The sequence below is a fragment of the Perissodus microlepis genome, chromosome 12, assembly GCF_051167445.1.
Source record: "Perissodus microlepis isolate ML-2025 ecotype Zambia chromosome 12, ASM5116744v1, whole genome shotgun sequence".
In the NCBI taxonomy this organism is placed as follows: domain Eukaryota; kingdom Metazoa; phylum Chordata; class Actinopteri; order Cichliformes; family Cichlidae; genus Perissodus; species Perissodus microlepis.
The window spans coordinates 26,078,483-26,097,517 of NC_140472.1; the positions used below are offsets into that span (position 1 = coordinate 26,078,483).

At 39.6% G+C, this 19,035-nt stretch overlaps 1 protein-coding gene across 1 annotated transcript; it reads left to right on the forward strand.

The window, feature by feature from the left end:
• The first annotated feature begins 355 nt into the window (after positions 1–355).
• On the forward strand, positions 356–7,543 carry cdc45 (CDC45 cell division cycle 45 homolog (S. cerevisiae)). Its single transcript, XM_084946534.1, has 18 exons — positions 356–592; positions 703–762; positions 1,153–1,245; positions 1,492–1,629; positions 2,647–2,793; positions 2,890–2,948; positions 3,034–3,082; positions 3,178–3,239; positions 3,334–3,384; positions 4,848–4,967; positions 5,080–5,211; positions 5,303–5,401; positions 5,482–5,643; positions 5,742–5,880; positions 5,962–6,045; positions 6,157–6,275; positions 6,751–6,827; positions 7,209–7,543. The coding sequence occupies exons 1-18, from the start codon at positions 542–544 to the stop codon at positions 7,271–7,273; spliced, it is 1,707 nt and encodes a 568-aa protein (XP_084802660.1). The 5' UTR covers positions 356–541; the 3' UTR covers positions 7,274–7,543.
• The last annotated feature ends 11,492 nt before the right edge of the window (positions 7,544–19,035 follow it).

Sequence of the window (19,035 nt, forward strand, 5' to 3'; positions counted from 1 at the left end):
ATCATTCTGACACACAGAAAACTGATTAGATCTTTCTCCAAAATATAGAGGTAGAGAGAGGTTACCATCTATAATTGTTTATATTATTATAAATTCACCCTTCAGGTAATATAAATGTAAACACTAATGTTAAAATAATATTGTGTTCTTAATAAAGTCTAAAGGAGTTTACACATATTATAAAAACATCGTTATGACATCGTTTTAAATAAATTAATAAATATTTCATAATCAATATAAATAAAGCTATAACTTTATTTAAGCTCTTTTCAGTTCCAGTACTGCTTTGTTTTCTCAACCTGGTAGGCGGGACTTCCAGCGTTTGACGCTGCTGATTTTCTTCTATCTGATTGGTCGGGAGTGACGTGTAGATTTGGCGCCACATTTCCAACAGGGAGCAGAGCGGCATCGCTGTGTGTGTGTATTGTCAAAGCTCCGAGCCTGACAGCAAGCCAAAATAACTCGCAGTTTATGCCACCTCAGGGTGATTCGATTAGGCTCGTCTTATTTTAATAGTTTTAATCGACTGACTTCTCTGAAAATGTTCATCGCGGACATAAGAAAGGATTTTTATGAAGTTGTCGCCAACCAGGTAAGGCTAACTCTAACATTAGCCAACATTGCCTAGCAGCTAGGAAACTTAACATCTGAAATCGCAAACTGAAATCGCTTACATTATAAACCTTCTCGTGCTACTTACAGAGAGTCGTGCTCCTGGTGGCACCAGACATTGACGCTCTCTGCGCCTGTAAAATACTGCAGGTAAGACAATAAAACGTTAGCAAGCGGCAGCTCCTGTAGCTTTTGCGTGCACAGTTTTTGACTGTTTTTCCACTGTTATTTTGCCTCTCTTGTTCTAGTGGCTTTTGTGCATGATGACGAACATTTGCGCTCTTAAACTAAGGTCATTGTAGAGGGTAAACAGAGAGCATGCTGATTAAATACTTCCAGTTATTATGGACTTTCGGACACCCAACCGTACTGTCATAATGGGGAGGTTACCATCTGTTCATGCATTAACTGGGAATATTTAAAAGTACTGACAGTAGGTTTCAGTAAGTGCTGTTGCGGTTTATGGAGCTTTTTTGACTTTTACTGTGTTCAGAGTAATTATAAGCTGATGTAAGCACTGACTGTTTGTGTCTTCACTAGGCCTTGTTTCACTGTGACCAGATCCAGTATACACTTGTGCCAGTTACAGGCTGGCAGGACCTTGGCACTGCCTTCCTTGAACACAAAGAGCAGGTATACTTAAATAAGACCAGAAGGCTGTGCTGCAAAGTGAGATTGACGTTAACACGTTATTTCAAGCCAGTATGAAGGTGCTTTTAGCTTTTTGAGATCACCATGGAAACCTTTGCTTTTTTATGCGTTTCTGCTTGAGAACCTGAAGTGGAAAGCTTTGTAGTATACTACTCTGAGCCTGCACATGAATATATGACAGTAAACACTGAACCTTATGTATTGTGTTGACTGATTTTTGTGCTGCAGTTTCGATACTTTGTTCTCATCAACTGCGGAGCAAATGTTGACCTCCTTGAGATGCTGCAGCCAGATGATGACTCCATCTTCTTCATCTGTGACACTCACCGGCCTGTAGATGTGGTCAATGTCTACAATGATACCCAGGTGATGTGCAATGGTTTGCTAATTCGGGCTATATCCCCACTAATAAGTTCACAGGCTAGGGTCTACCCCACAGAGCCTCAGAGTAGCACAGGGATTCACTCAAGGCATGAAGTCTGAGAAGAGAAGGATCAGATGGTGTCAGGCCTGTAAGACTCAGCTCAGTGGCAGAAGTTTGATGAGGATGCGGATGCAATGCTCGACCCTACAGCTAAAGGGGACGTAAAAATGAGGTTTAGAACCACGATGACCATGATAGTGAGCATGGTACTGGAGACGTTTGGAGTGTAAGAAAAAAGAAGGGCCAAGTTGATGCATTATTTTAAAGCAGAAGGGGGAAAAAACAATTCTGTATATGTGAATTTAAAAAAACGAAAAACATCTTCTCACATCATCAGTCATCAGTTTGTCTCAAGAGCCAAAATACAACACACACATTTCCTCCAATTCTATTTGGCGCTGTGTATAATCTGTCCACTGGTATGTGTGTGTTTAAGAATATTAACCACTAGTTTGCCTGTAGAGCCAGGCTCTTCAGGTGTTTGTCACCATTGCTTAGTCCACAGGGGAATAGGCAAGATAAAAAAAAATTGTAAAACCTTTACAAGCATCAAAGTCCAAAACTTTAGAAATACTTGTTAAAATAAGTCCAAAATACATAAATCAACCATTTTTGCTCCACATTCTCTCCAGCATGCCGGTGAAGTGCCTAGCTAGTTAGGTATAAGATTTTTCTTAATTTCTGTGACTGATAATGTCCAGCCGGCAAAGTTAGCGCAGGGGCCTTTAAATATGTAGATAAAGTCTCCTTTTTGCCCATCAGAACTACAGATGGAAGTACTCTTGTGTTATTGTGCTGTACTGTATTTGCAATCTGGTACAAAACATCAAATAGTTCATTATCTTTATGCATTTCACTGTAAACAATGATCCATTTGCACCTGAAGTTCAAGATTAACAATACTCCCACTTGTTTGTGGAAGTGAGCGTTACATTAACTCTCTGTCTTCTGCTCAACAGATTAAGCTGCTCATCAAACAGGATGACGACCTCAGCGTGCCGTCGTATGACGATATCTTTCGAGATGAAGATAAGGAAGGAGAAGACTCTGGAAATGAGAGCGATGAAGGCTCAGAGCCGTCTGGGAAACGCAGAAGATTTGATGAGGTACGTATTAAACTGAGTCAGTGCTGCCCGCAGGGATGAACTGGTAGCGTGAACTGTAAAGGCTATTACATTGGGGCTGTGGTCCTGTGTTTGCAGGGGGCTGTCGAAAGGAGAATTGAAAGGCAGCGAGCCAAGAGGGAGTGGGAGGCTCGAAGGTGAAGTGTTTTTACTTAGTTGTTTGGTTCTTTCTGTGCACAGCACAACAGTTGAATGCATGCTTACCTTTCATTAATTTCACAGGAGGGAAATCCTGTTTGACTATGAGCAGTATGAATATCACGGCACCTCGGTGAGTTTTGACAACCTCACATAAGTAATATAAGAACATTAATGTTACCTGAATTTCCGAATGAACTCCTGAATTTTCATTTGTTTTCCTGTCAGGCTGCGATGATGTTTTTTGAGCTTGCGTGGGTTTTGACTAAAGATACCAAGGATATGCTGTGGTGAGCTTTCTGAGGAGATGTCATCTTTCATGGCAAACAATCTTGAAATACAGTTTATACGGTCTGTTAGATGTGCACTGCTTCTTCTTTGCAGGTGGGCCATCATCGGGCTGACAGACCAGTGGGTTCATGATAAAATCACAAAGTAAGGATGCCCTCAGTTTTACAAAACTATTATCAAAACAATTATAAACCAATTTTCCCAAAAGCTCAGGACACTGAAAAATGTAAATAAAAGCTGAAAGCAGTTGCTGTCAAACCATTTAAAACCTTAAATCAGTCAAAATCTGAGAGTATTTTTATTTTATTTTATTTTAATGAAAGCATGCAAAGTTTTCATCTTGTACTATGGAAATTTTGAGACTTACTGGCTTGCAAATTACATAAGGTTGATGCTTCTTGGGGCTTTTCTTTTCCAGCTCACTCATAACTCATTTTTTTCTGGGTAAAACTGACTTTTAAGCTCCTTTACACCATCCACTCCAGTTATAAAAATCTGAAGCCAAAATGTCGTTTTTGTCCAGAACCAATTTTAAGCTGTTTAGGTGTTGTGGGATATAACATAATCCCAAAGACAAAACTGCACCAACTTGTCTGTCAAGCTGACAAAACTTCAAAAAGGCTAAACAAGGATCGTGTCACCATGTGAGACAGGTGGCTTTTATATCAGGGGTGTAGAAAAAGCTGAGCCATACTGTTGAAATTGCACAAATTTTCTTACACTGAGATATTGCAATGATTGAATGTGGAGTTACATTTCTTTACACTGACACAAAGGGGAATTTTAACTGGTGAGGTCCATTTAAAATCAAAGTAAGCTGTTTGTGGTCTGTGATGTAAAATGAGTTTGACATCCCTGGAGAAGATCTCCTTTTTATCTATATTTTGTCTCTGTATGAGATTCCTTCTGTGCTTTTTTGTGGACATAAATTTATTTATTTTTTTTTTAAAGCATTTCAGGTCTGAAAATTTCACATAGTTCTGCGCCTGTGATGTTATGAGGGCTCGAAATAAGGTGCCAAATTTTGACCCAATGCTGTGCACTTTGAGTGTCGTGACTCAGTTTGAGTTTAATATATTAAAGTTAAAAAAAACATCAGCAGATTCTCATGAAAATTGCTTTCCTTGTCTTACTTGATATAAAAAAGAAATCAGTTGCTTAACAAATTGGCCCTCCTGGAGATATTATTGGACTGGAAGAAGACAAGTTCAGCACATGGACTCTTTAGCGATGGAGCCATGCTCGTGCAGAATGTGCTTGAGCACTGACTTACAGAAATGGGGACGATGTTGCCTCAGCTGAAGGATGTGTTGTTCGGGAATAATGGCTATATCATGAGCAGTGTTGCACCCCTCATGCTGAACTGTGCTGGTGACCTGCATCCAAAAAGAGGTTTAAATTGTGACGGTTCAGACCACAGGTTTCCACTTTATCTTTAACTCTTACTGTTCAAATATAATATTTCAAAGATTTACCAATCATTGCACTTTGGGTTCTGTCTGAAATATAAATACAAGGAAACTTTGTGTAAACTGATCTCTCTTATTTTCTTTTATATTTCTGCTGAGTTATTTTTTGTCTGCCTCGCTTCTTTTTTTCTTTTTTAGTATGAAGTATGTAACCGACATCGCCACTATGCAGCGACACGTTTCCCGACATAACCACCGAAACGAGGATGAGGAGAACTCGCTCTCCATCGACTGTATGAGGATCTCCTTTGAATACGAGTATCCTTAACTCATCTGGCTTGTTGCCTTTACAGATCTTTATGTTCCACCTGATTTCTGCCACACAATTGCTGAAAATGACTGAAAGTCAGAGCCTTAACTGTCTCTTCAGTCTTCGTCTTACCCTTTACCAGCACTGGTCTCTGTATGAGAGCATTTATAATTCCTGCTACACTTCCTGCAGCTTCAAGCTCTGGACCTTAAATGGCCAAAAGAAACTCCAGGAGTTTTTAGCAGACATGGGGTAAAGTGCTTTCAAATCCATGCTTTGTGTGTTAACAAACTTCCTCTTTTTGTTGAGCCGGAATTTGTTTGAAATAAAATTTGTGTTACAGACTGCCGCTGAAACAAGTGCGTCAGAAATTTAACTCCATGGATATGTCGATCAAAGAAAACCTGAGGGACGTCATTGAGGAGTCCTCCAATAAATACGGGTATGAATTTGAATGGCAAACACTGACTGCTCATCCAGTCTGCTTTTCCCTGTTTTACTCCCATTTCTCCTCTTCATCAGTATGAAGGACATCCGCATCCAGACGTTTGGCGTTCACTTCGGCTTTAAGAACCGCTTCCTGGCCAGCGACATGGTGCACGCTACTGCTGCCTTGCTGGAGAGTGCTGAGAAAGATGACAGCGAGACTGACAACTTCATCAAGGCTCTCGATGCCCTTTCTAGGTGTGCAAAGGAAACTAAGTTCACTCTTCAAAGACTTAATTTGCTCACATTTCCTTTAAAAATGTCGTCTTTTTTTTTCTTTTGTTTTCTCTGTGCAGGAGCAACATCGATCGTCTGCATTCGGGTATTGAGCTAGCGAAGAAGAAGCTGATTGCCATCCAGCAAACGGTCGCCAGCTGCATCTGCACCAACCTCATCCTGTCGCAGGGACCCTTCCTCTACTGCTACCTCATGGAGGTGCGAGTGTTTGGATGCCTGAGATGTGCATGCTTTCAATTTTATTTAGCCATATATCCTATTCACATCCTCTCTTTGTAGGGAACACCTGACGTGAAGCTGTTCTCCAAGCCCATGGCGCTAACGCTGCTCTGCAAGTACCTCCTGAAGGCTTTTGTCCATTCGGTGAGTGTCTGAACGCTATCGGGACTGATTCACAATGTAGAAGGAGGTTCACTGAAATCATAGTTATTCAAGTCTCTCTGCTCTTTCACTCACGGTGTATTGGCCAATTAGACGAGAAATAAACGCTGCAAACTGCTCCCGCTCGTCATGGCTGCCCCCAAGGATGTGGAGAAGGGAACTGTCATTGTTGTGGGAATCCCACCAGAGTCTGAGACGTCCGACAAGAAGAAGTAAGTTTCTCAGTAGCTGCTTTTTGAAAGAGATCAGAGTCCACAAATCTCGGCAGGACCTAATCTCAACAACTCAGAGCCTGCTGGAGATGTACGGATATAAAAGTTCACCAATGTGAGCTGATTTTTGTCCATGCAATGCTCTAAAAGTCAAAACCAGAGTCTTCAAGTGGTCTCCGAGGTTAATGGTGAACCTGTGCATGTGATATGTGAGAAGAGTTATAAGTTAGAAGCCTTGTAGCAGCGTTCTGAACAACCTGCAGACGTTCCAGGTTCTGTTAAGACGAGCAAACGCTGAATTATAATAATTCAGACACAATTAAATAAAGGCGTGAATATTTTCCAGTTCAGAGCATGACACAGTGGGACTCAAATAACAACTAGTGGCTCTAATTTATTTCCTTTTCACATTTTTCTACCAGTATACAACAATATTGCCTCATTTCCTCCTCTGCGTTTGTTTTTGCCCTTTTAGTTTCTTTGGTCGTGCATTTGAGAAAGCTGCAGAGAGCACGAGCTCCAGGACTCTTCACGACCACTTCGACACTTCAAGTAAGAAACAGTAAAGTGTTGTTTGTTTGGTTTTTTTGCTGCTGTGCAGACAGTCAGTGAATTTGTTCTTGCATGTCTGCAATGTGGCCACTAGGTGTCAGCCTAGTCTTTGTTTAATGTGCAATCTGTTTGTCTTGCCATTCTCACCCAAACTGTCAGTTGTCATGCTGTTACTCAGGATTTTTACTTTAATCTGTCATGTCTCATGTGTGAAAGAATATTTTAGAATATTCTGCTCATTCCCATCTAAAATATTTATCCAGTTCACCATCATTTTAAAAATCGCAAGCAAAAAAACTCCTCCCAGGATGTCAGAACGCTGCTGGATGATTTGTCCTGTTGGCATGTTTTCCTTTCTTATCTGTGTTTTTCTTTCTGCAGTAATTGAACTGAAGACTGAGGACAGGAGCAAGTTTCTGGATGCGCTCATCACTCTCCTTTCATGAGAAACTGAAGCTCTCCCAGGGCGACTCTGAGTTTTCAGGTTGAGCCCACCGTCTCGGTTTGAACAGATCAGCTGCTGGTCACATCTGTCAGGCGTGTAAAATGTCACCAGCACCAGAACTTTATCCTTGGTTTTGTTTTTTAAGGTTTTAAGTGGTTTTTATGTGTATATTGTACAGTGTTTTTGTAAATGTCTTGTTTTAAATTTGTCTTTTATTCCCGAATGTGAGAAGTTTTAAATCATTCACATTTTAAACATGTTTAATAAATCATTTTATATAATGGAGACGCGTTGATTTTTATGGCTTTTTTTTATTTTTATATGATCAGACATTATTAACTTTTTTTTTCATACTCTTGCAGTATTTACTTTTTTTTTACCTTATCTAATGTATGACCAGAAAATCCCGCATTCCTCACGTGTCATTTGTTGAACTTTTAGCATGTCGGCTTCGCTGCGGCCTGAGAAAAGTCAGCTGTCTATTACAAAGCCCGGCCGGCTTTGCTTTCTTTTTCCTGAGAAGATGAACAAAAAAATTTCGTGAGGTAAGTTTTTCTGTAAATTTTGCAGAATGGCAGTTTTGAATACCAAAATAGTTTTTAGTCTCATATTTTTAAATAACTCAAGGCATAATTTTAGTGAGAACCTATAAAGGTGTCCTCAGTTGCCATATTGTAGTTGTAGTATATACAGAGACTGACGGGTATATTGGTATTTAGAATCAGCTTTAACGTTCAAGTATACATACAAGGACTCGGGTTATTTATGCCCACTTCTCAGTGAAAGAAGCATTTACTTGACTGTCAACAGACAGTACATTGCATTATTTATTTTTAATATTAATAAATTGAGTTTGTTATATTACAACAGTTGGGTGAGTTTGTACACTGCATAAACAGAGGAAACAAAAGAGTTTTTTAAAAAATGCAAAATGTTTATGTGTCAGAATAAAGCGCAGGCAAATATTTAACAGTAAGAAACTCTGGAAATAATGAAAACTTTAATACGGCAATTATTGTTAAAAAAAAGGATGTACCAACTAATAACAAAAATTCTACTATTGCAGTATTTTGTGGTTATTTAACTCAAACTACAAATTTAAAGACTTTCAAATCATATGTGAAACTTTAACACCTTTCAGTGTTGAAGTTTTACATATTACTGTATTACTGTCAATGCTTCCATAGGAGCAGCCAGGTGCCCCTAATCAAATGCACTTTAATACCTAACTGTGCACACCTTAAGCAGAGATGTATTAGTTTGATGGACTGCAGCATTCAGGTAAGACATCAGGAATGAGAAGTCCCAATGGTCTGAGATGGGTTACATGGCCAGGTGAGAAGCTTTTACAAGAGGAAAATTGTCAAGAGAGTACAATTAGAAAAAGACTGAACAAGAATGGTTTGTTTGAAAAGATGCGCATGAGAAGGCCTCCTTTCTGGAAAGAATGATGGCAGGAAGACTTAGGTTTGCAAAGACATGTGTTGTCCTTTGGACAGGTAAGAGCAAAGTGAAGATGTTTGGCTGTACTGCAAACATGCACAGGGCCATGTTTGGAGACAACCAAACATAATATTAGCACAATCAACTCGTACCAACTGTCGAGCACAGTGGTGGAGGGGTGATGATTTGGGCTTGTTGTGCATCCACAGGACCTGGGCACCTGGCTGGCACTGAGTCAACCATGAACTTCTCTGTATACCTACATACTCTGAAGTCAAATGTGAGGTCATCTGTGTAACAGCTAAAGCTTGGCACAAACTGAGTCATGAAACAGCACAATGAGCCCAAGCACAGCAGCAACTGTACAACAGAATGTCTGAAAATCAAAGAATGAAGGTTGCAATGGTTTGGCTAAAGTCCAGAACTCAAACTGCCACAGTAAGACCTGTGAGAGCTGTGCATAAACAAAGGGCCACAAACCGCAATGAACTGAAAAAACGCTGCAGACTTTGAATGTATGCAATTCACTTTTTAATGTCTAACATCTGATGCAGTCACGTATCATATGTTGCTTGAGTCAGCACAGTTGAACCTTTTCTGCAGTAGTTACTGTTTCAGGGACAATATTATATTTAATGAAAAACTCTAAAAGTAAATGTTAATGAATACATTTATGTTTTCATATTTGAAATTTCTGCTTTTTGTATTTAAAATATGTATTAGTTTAATCACTTTTAAATCTTTTCATACAAATGGTTTCTGAGGGAGATGGAGCAAATTAAAAAGAACCTGCATGCCCAGCAACCTTTTTATTACAAGGTGGATATAGTGGATTTTAGATTACTTGCTATGCAAAAGCCCAATAAATCCTTTGACTGTAGCAAACCTCACAGATTACTAGAATCAACAAGCACGTCCTGCAGTACTTGTGGTTACAGCCCAAGTCTGCTGGCTATCCAAACTTTAGCAGAAAAGCTAAAGTTTGGATATGAATGATTATGAAAAGCTTCAGGTTGAAGTCCTGAAAACATCAGCAGTAGATAAGGTCAGTTTTTCACGATCTGCCACCACACAGTCAGCATAAATCACCATTAGCTTGTTATTAAGTGTTAGTGAGTTTGTTGGGGTGCATGACTTGAGGCTTTACCTAAGGAACCCTTTTCCACTCCTAGACTATTTAAACTTCACTCATATTAGAAGGAATTACCGCATTTTTAAAACCCTCTGGTGGAAGGTTATCCATCCAGCTGCAGGCAGGAGGCAGGGGGCTGCAAAACTGCTGGGATCAGTTCGGAAAAAAATCCAGGCGTTATAAGGAAGTCATAAGTCTTGTATCATGAAACAAAGACTTGGCAAAGTGTTTGCTGTTGGCAGTGGTCAGTGAAAGGGGCAGAGAAAGGAATCCAAACTGATAACAGTCTTTTCATCTTAATCCAGTCTTTTGTTTTGCTGACGCACAACTTATGGTTCCACCAAAACTCTTCTTACTGTATTTCTATGATTTCCAGTTAAAGCATTGAGGTCCACTAAACTTCACATCTTCTCCTGAGCTCAGCCCGCTCATGTGGGGCAAAGGTGAGAGCACGGCCTTGGCCCACACTTGGGAATGTAGGCCAGGCCCCCTGGTGGTGACTTGCTGCCGCCCTTGAGACTCACTGGAAGGGAAAGGCCTGAGCTGCTCCCAGCAGGGTGATTTAGATCCCTATCGCTCCTGGATCAGGATAAGATCATGAACTTCAGCGTGAAGGGAGTTTGGGTGGTTTTGCAGGAAAATCCGGAGTGAGTGGCAGCAGCGGGACGGAAACATGCTGCAGTGGAGGATGTTAAGGCAAACAGTGGTATTGTCAGGAGGGCGTGCACATCACCTTGGTTTAACTCAGTATCTGCGAGTCATGCTGTTTTCCCTAGGCTGGCTGAGAATTACTTACATCCATAATGACACTATTTACAGTCACAGCAGAGTGATGTTATCCAGAAGAAATAATGTTACAAACTGTAACTGAGGAAGCAGAGTAGTTTATTTTAAGAGATGTAATTATCATAAATTGCTTCAGCAGCCTTTCTGCTTCCACCGCTGTCTTTGAGTTTATTTATTTATTTATTTTTTGCTGGGTAATTAATGTGTTTAAAGAAGACCTGTACGTTTTAGTAGAACAAAAATGTTTCCATGTAAGAGTACCTATAATTCTTTTGTACCAAAAATTAATTATCTTTAGATACAGTAGAAGATGAGAAGAAGAGGGGAACCATTGTATGTTTATTTTTAAAATAAACTAATTATATTTGATGTATCTTTAAGTAGCCTGTAAATTTGTGGTATTTTTTTATCATTTTTTTTTACAATAATATTAGGAAGCATAAACTCCCCCATCTCATTATAATTATATATTATTTTGATGTCCATATTACAGGCAGTCCTGATGCGTGTCTGCATTGAAATTCAACCACAAAAACTGAATTTACATTTTGAAAAGTGATGTTGCTTTTGAGGAAAATGGGCACATTATAAGTACATATAAGTATATCCCGTAATTATCAACTTCGAGGTGTTTTAGAGGAAAGAAGGTTTCTCTGTATTACACTGTAATTATACTGCATTTCTAGGGTTGCAGGATGTATTACTGAGTAATTTAACCTTCCAATTTTACACTGTAATTACTCAGGATTGTAAGTTTGAACACCTTATTTCTGCATAGCCTAACCTCCCCAACTTGAAAAATAATTACAAAGTATTATTAGGGGCATGAATTGTAACATAGACTAGTCTAACCACCCTATTTTACATTGTATTTACACAGGATTTATTAAAAAACATGCAGACTTTATTATAAAGTAGCCTAACATCCTGTATTACATCGTAATTACACACATTTTTGTTGCTCGTGTTATATTTTCAAGTAGAATAACATCCTCATGTTGCATTATAATTCCACAGTACGTTTTGGGGACCGGGCTGTATTAACAAGTAGCCTCCATCAACACCTCTTTTCTTGCACTGTAATTACACCGCACTTTTAGGGGCATGGGGTGTATCATTGAGTTGCCTGACCTCATAGTTTTGCATTGTAATTAAACATGTTTGGTGCCACCTGATATTGAATTAAAATGGATTATATTTGAATTTAAATTGTCTAATTTTAATAATTTCAGTTGCTCTGATTTTCATTAGCACAAAAAAATTCAGTTCTCCAAATATGTATGTATTTGTTTAATTACAATGTAAGCTGGGCAGGTTAGGTTCCTCAATAATATAAGCCTTGCACCTGAAAGTAAAAAAATACCCCAAAGTTACTAAAATATTTACAGTATAATTTGTTTCTTCTATCTTTTTGAAACCTCCTGTTTTTACCCTCCTTGTTCTGCTGTGCAACTAAATCACTATTTGAAGCTGCTGTTGTAAACTGCGCCCTAATTCAGAAAAACCAGATGGTAATTTCCAGGAAATTACACAATACATCATGGGCTTTATTATAAATGGCTAGCACCTTTCTCTGTTGTTTGTTATACATTTATACATTGTTATTTATATGTTGTTACAAGGGTGGAGACATGACAAAGTTGCAAATAACGAGATCTGCTCACTGGATGTTCCCGCGGCACATCCACCTGTTTGGCCTTCTCCCCCTCAGCCATCAATCACTTTGCTCTCCACCACCCCCCTCTTGCACCTCTGGTGAAGTGGGGCCACTGCCCTTTACGCTGCTCTGCATACGAGGAATGTGGCACGTTACAGACCAGACACACACACACACTGAGGAAAACAGCTCCCCAAAGGCAGGACCATACAGTCAATGTGTAAATGTGCAGAAGAGATTTTTCAAGGCTTCACACAAACAGTACTGTTGCCTCAACAGGACTGAGCTGCTTAGTGGGGCTTTGTGGGATGTTGGTGGAGTAATGATGTGGGTGATGGGAGAGGGGTGGGGTGGGGGGGCTGATACAGTATTTTCTGACTTTTATGATACACTGTTATGATCTACATTTAAACACTCCATACAACTTTTATGTTTAAGCGTAGTGTTTCAGTTTTGCCATAACAAGGGCTCGCTAATCCTTTAATAAACTTTAATTCACATAATCCGTTACATACACATATCAGTAACACGCATAAACATTGCTAACTGCACAATTTTTAGTGTGTTTGACATTTCTGCACTCATACTTCTTTCTTATCTGCTGACATGTACACAAATACCGCTGGCTCTGGTTGTGTTGGCCTTCTCCATTCATTTATTGGTCCGCTTGATGTATAGGCATTCCTGATCCTAGCAAACTCTAATTACTTTGGTTAATCAGACTTTTTATCTAGTGCCACGGCACACCTGAGTAGTTTGTCTTTCTAACAATGACAACCTATAGAACAACAAAATGTTGTTTCATTAATTACTTACATGCTGGTTGATACCATAAGTGGTTCCTTTTGTTTCACCTGCTCGTGTCCTTTCTTTAAATAAACTCTCAGAAATTTGCACATTCATCAAAATCCATAAAAAAGGAGCACCAGCTGTTTTTACTCCTGTTCCTTCTCTGTCTTTGACAATCCTCTGGACAGCCAGAGACTTAGAGTCTCTCCGTCATGCTGTGAGCAGATCGTGATCCACAGTCCTATACGAACTTTTTACACAAACTCAACAGTACAAATATCATCACCTTAAAACCTTTATTTCCTGCACTGCTGCTGCTGCTTTCGTCTCACCCTGTCAGCCCACAGCTGCCCTTAATGATCCCTAACCCCTACGACCTTTAACCTCTTCAAACCCTCTCACAGTTGGCGGTGTTATTTCCTGAATTGGTCTGTTCTCTTTTGTTTTAAAATGCTTTCAAGCAAAAGAGATTAGCAGCAAAGATATGACGCAGGGCCTGAGAGGTGCTTCTGGGCCTTCAGTTGATCAGTCTACTGTTTACTCAATCCTCATCAGAAATGATTCGAATAACTAAGCAAGATGGAGCTGGAGAAAAGGTTGAGGAATGCCAAATTACACAAGAACTGGACTGAATCTCAATGAAAACAGGCCTTACGGAGTGATGACATTTTGAAATTTTTGGATCACATTTCTGTCAGTATGAACAGAAGAGGTCAAGAGAGAGGCACAACATGAGTGTCTGCAGCCATTTGTAAATCACGATGAAGTGTCATGTTTTGAGGCCAGTGGTGGATGTTGTCAAAATTGATGGAATTATGAATGCAGAAAGAAAAAGGTTGCTTTTTGTCCACCACTCAGTATTATTTGAAAAGGGTCTGATTGGAAACCACCTAATTTTTCAGTATGGCAATGTTCCCAAACACTGCCAATGCAACTAAAGCACACCTGGATAAAAAACACACACACTGGAGCACTATCAGTTGTGGACTGGCCTCCTCGGAGCCTCGACCTCAACATTATTAAAGCAGTGTTGGATCAACTTGACAGAGAATGAAAAGGCTGCCAAAGAAGAAGAGCCTTGAATGTCCTTTAAGAAGCCTGCAGATAGCTTAGTGCCGGCTGTGTTAAAGAACTTGCTGGTCATACTTTTAATATTGACTTTTAAGCTCGTTAGAATTGAAACTCTGCTTTATATACTGTATTTCTATGTATGCACCTTTACCCATTTTCCAAGCAAAATATAAAGAAACGAGTGATGTCTCAAGACTTGTGGACAATAATGTAACCAATCTAGACTATAACCATGATAATTACACTAATACAAGGTCTGTTTATGTATAAATATGCTTTCCACAGGATGTTTTTTTGCATAGAAAACCCTAATCTGCATGACATTCCTGTTACATTTGTGTGTTTGCACACTGGGATGTCAAGCAGAAAAACTGAAGGGAAGTTGAAGGAGGGCAGGCTCAAACACAGTCGGGTGTGATGAGAGTGTCTTTTTTTGCCATTTCCTGTGGTGGGTGGCTCAGTCATGCAGGACACCCTTTAATGGATAACAAGCAGAACAACTTTCTTTCTTCAAAATAACCTATGGTCCCATGAACACAGACAGAAAGCTCAGGAAGAAAAAGACAAAAACAAAACACACACTAACATGAGTTTCCTTGTTCTACCTTTAATTTTTCCACATATCAAATTCAGGTTTTTTCTTTTCAAGAGTCCCAAGTTTTCCTGCAAGATGTAATTAGTGCAGAAACAATACACTTTGTGCATCTAAATCCTGATCCTGTTTGTGTACGTGGTTTAGATAGTGTTTGTTTACTAAACCACTGATTGCCATATCCTATGTTTGAACGGGAGTCCAAATAGAAGCCAAAGTTAAAGTACTGCCTGTATCGCAGCCCTTTATAGCAACAGGAGTAATAAACAGTGCTGGTGGTGACATAACATACGTTTTGCTAACCATGCCAAATCAGAAATGTCTCCTGATCACACCCAGACATTCCTCATGCTGCCAGCACTCCTCTTCATCTCAGCAGAGGGCTGCCATTCACTACTTTAACTCATCCATCGTACCCACTCGTATATGTGTGCGATGAAGTTGTTATGTGTCCAGGTATTTAAAATGTCCATTTGAAGATATACCGAAACATGATCTCACTCAGACTGGCATGGAAGGAGTAGAGACTCCCTGTTTGAATTTCTCCCCGCTCATATTTTTGAGATACAACCATCCCTGTGCTCTCTGTTTACGCACTTTTAAGAAAACACTCGCTGTAGAAATGTTGTTGGCTTGTCTTAAATTATACATGAAAATCTAAATATTGTGTCATTTTTGGGAAAGTGAGAGTAAATATTTGGCATGCCTTGTTGTAAATATTGAGATTTGATGGGTTAAAGTTTTAAAGGTTTAGATGCTTTTTCGGGGGGTAAGTGGGAATAATCTGTGACATATTTTTAATTGATATGATCAACCTGTTGCTTGTTAACAGATCAAGCAAATACAGATTTGAAAGAATAATTCACTTTATCATACATTTACCAGCAGGTAACAGTTACTGAAAGTTCTTGTCCAGTAGAATTTGATATTTATGGGCCTACATAATGCATCTTCTGATTTCTCAAACATGCCACAGTATTCCTGTTTAAAATGGGAGAGCTGTCAACATAGTTTTTACATGATGTATACATAAGGATTTAAATATTACCAATAAAGTAAATGCATCAATAGAATTTGGAGGTTGAATTATCCCTGAATTATGTCGTAGATAAACATTTTAACAACCTATTAAATAACACGTTAAATCTGTTTTTCACAACCTTATCTGAGCTTTACTAAATGTACATTGAGCAAAATACAAAAATCTTGAGTGTTTTATTTAAGTTGCAAAATCGGTTCAGGCAAATAATTCTCTATATGGCTTTAAATACACATTTCCTTACAGATATTTGAGATATTTGAGATATTTGATACATTTTAAAAGTTTTAGAAGTTTGGGGATTTCAAATAACATTGTACTTGTATCAATACAAGTACTTAAACAGAGTGCTCAAAGATACTGCAAAAAAACCAAGAGCTTCAGCTCATATCCTGCCAGCCTCAGTTAGCACAATAAATGTTCATGACGGTGCAATTACAAGAACCCTGAACAGGCTATGGTTTAAAAGGGTTGCCAGGAGAAAGTCTCTTGAATGAGAATGAGAGCACGGCTAGGGTTTGCAAAATAACATCTGAACAAACCACAAGACAATGTCCTTTGGACAGCTGAGACCCAAGTAGAGATGTCTGATCATAATGCACAGTGCCGGATTTGGAGAAAACCATAACAGCACGAACACCTCATACCAACGGTCAAACATGGTGGTGAAGGGGTGATGATTTCAGCTTGTTTTGCAGCCACTGGCCATGGGCACCTGGCAGGCACTGAGCTGACCGTGAACTCCTCTGTATTCTAAAGTATCATAAAGTCATAAGTGATGATGTCTGTCTGATGTCTGTGAAGGTTCTCAGTCATCCACATCATCATAGTCTAAGGAGCTTGGAAAGAAAAGCGTCTGGACTTCTTTAAGTTTCCTTGAAGACTTTTCACCTCTCATCAGCTCTATCAGCAAACAGACAGCATTAGCTGTCAGCTAATGCTTGGCCCAGACTGTCATGCAACAGAAGAATGATCCCAAGCACAGCACCAAATAAAAGCACAGCTGAAAATAAAGAGAATCGAGGTGTTACAATTAAGTCCAGACTTCAACCTGACTGAAAAATTGTGGCTCATCTTAAGTGAGCTGCGCAAAAACAAACACCTGCAAAACTCAATGAACCAAAGTAGGTTTGACTCCATAGAGTCCTGTGATAACTTTCTTTTTCATGTGTCTGTATATACGTGCATACAGGTTATTTTTCTGCTAACTGTTTGAGGTATATGATGCTGTGGCTCTGAGCACATAGTTCTCTTCATAGGACCTTCTGTTTGTGACATGCAGCCAATCAAAAGAAAGTTGGCTCAAAGGGAGACTGGCCTTAAAGATTAAGGAGCTAAAATAGTTTGTCTTGGGCAGAGGATGAGATCAGGGGCTGCACCAGTGCAAGAAAAAAAAGGATTATTTTGAGTTCTGAATCATGTTAAGCTCGTCTAAAAGAGAAGCAGGAAATTAATACAATATGCTCATTTTAAATGCTGGACTTAGGCCCTACAGTATAAAAATGGGTGAATTTATTTTTAACTATTCTCCTCATAAAAGCAACATTTGATAATTTCCCTTGTACCCTTAATGACAAGCTTTGACACCTCAGTATTTACCAATAAAGACGTGACTTGACCACCATTAGTAGTTTCCAGGTAGCTACATAGGCAGAGACCACCCACACTAACTTCTGATGCACATCCAGTCTTTTTGTTCAATAAGCAGGCCTGAAACACTAGGTTCAGAAAAAAAATTTCAAGGGTTCCTTCTAGTTATCTTTCAAGGGGTAAAGAGATAAAGGGATTTGTCCTTTTCCCGGTAAAAGATAAATCACGTGTCCCTATTTTCCAGATTTGACCTGATGTTTGTTTACATGTGATAATGTCTTTGCTGTTCTGTGAAGCGCAAAAAGTAAACAAACTTAACATCTTCACTTTTACATAATCCAGATGGATATTTTAATGTTTGAGGAATGTCTGTTCTCAACCCACAGATGAGCAATTATATGTTATGATTGCATCAAACCACTAACCTAGCATGAAACAGAGGGTTGTCATATGCAAAGTCATACATTTATCTGTACCTGTGTTTGTGTGAATACTGAAGCCTAAGGAGTAGTTTACCCAAACCACAGGGCTCCATCTACAAACACATACACACACACGTTACACTTCTACTCCTCCTCCTCTCCGCACCCTCCATGTTCCTTCCTGTTCCTGTTTCCTGTTCTGCTGTCCCCCTGCACAGGAAGCCTGGTTGTGCTACTGGACTCTGACAAAAAGCCGTGAGTCAAGCTGTAAACTTTCTGGACACACTGGAGGAAAGAACGTGGAGTTTTTTTTTTTCTTCTGATCTCCATCTCCATCTAGCTCTCTCATTGTTTCTCAAACAAATGACTCATGGGGTCTTTAACTCTATGTACAAAGCCACATTTGTCCTCCACGTTTAACCACCTGCAGACTCTTGGCTTTGCTGTCTGTGAGTAAGCTGTGTCCAGCTGGGAGGTCTGTAGATTGTATGCACCTGCTGGCTCTGGTGCAAGTCTTACTCAGTCAGTAAAAGCATTACTCAGTTCTCTTGTTTCATGACTCGTTTACGCTGCTTTGGAGGCTTTGTAATATCATTGTCCTGTAATGTTAAGTTTTAAAGTGACCAATTGTTCCAAGAGCCGTTATCAGCTGGTGTGAGGAGCTCAGACTAAGGGTTGTGACCCTGATCCGAAGTTTGAGGCTCGGCTTCGATTAGATCATGCCTGATCAGTGGAGGGAGCCGATCTGCAGCCTGACCCGTGACCAGCTCCAGAGGTCAAGGTTCAAGCCATGAGAGTCAACTTCTTAACTCAACCCTGAAAAAACACACGTCGCTCATTCGTGACACAAATCTGAAATCAGCGATCAAGCTGATCGCCTTTTGACACAGCCTTAACTGTATGGCCTCTCGCTCAGAGGTCAAGTTTAGTTGTTCTCTGTGTGCTGTGTCATCCGTTTCGCATGTGTTTGTTTGTGTGCATGTTTCAAAACATATGGCAACATTTGCTCTTTGGATGAAACACAATGAAGAAAATATGCTTTTGCTGTCTCGGCCATTTTTGCAGTGACCATTAAAGGCTTTAAGTAAATCCCTCCTTCATCTTCCAGACTGCTGTGGATAGGCTGTGCGTATGTTTGTGTGTGTGTGTGTGTGTGTGTGTGATTGTATGTGCGTGTGTGTGTCCATAGTTACTGGAATGTCTGCTAGCCAGGCCTTTTATTAGGCTCATCCATACCACCAC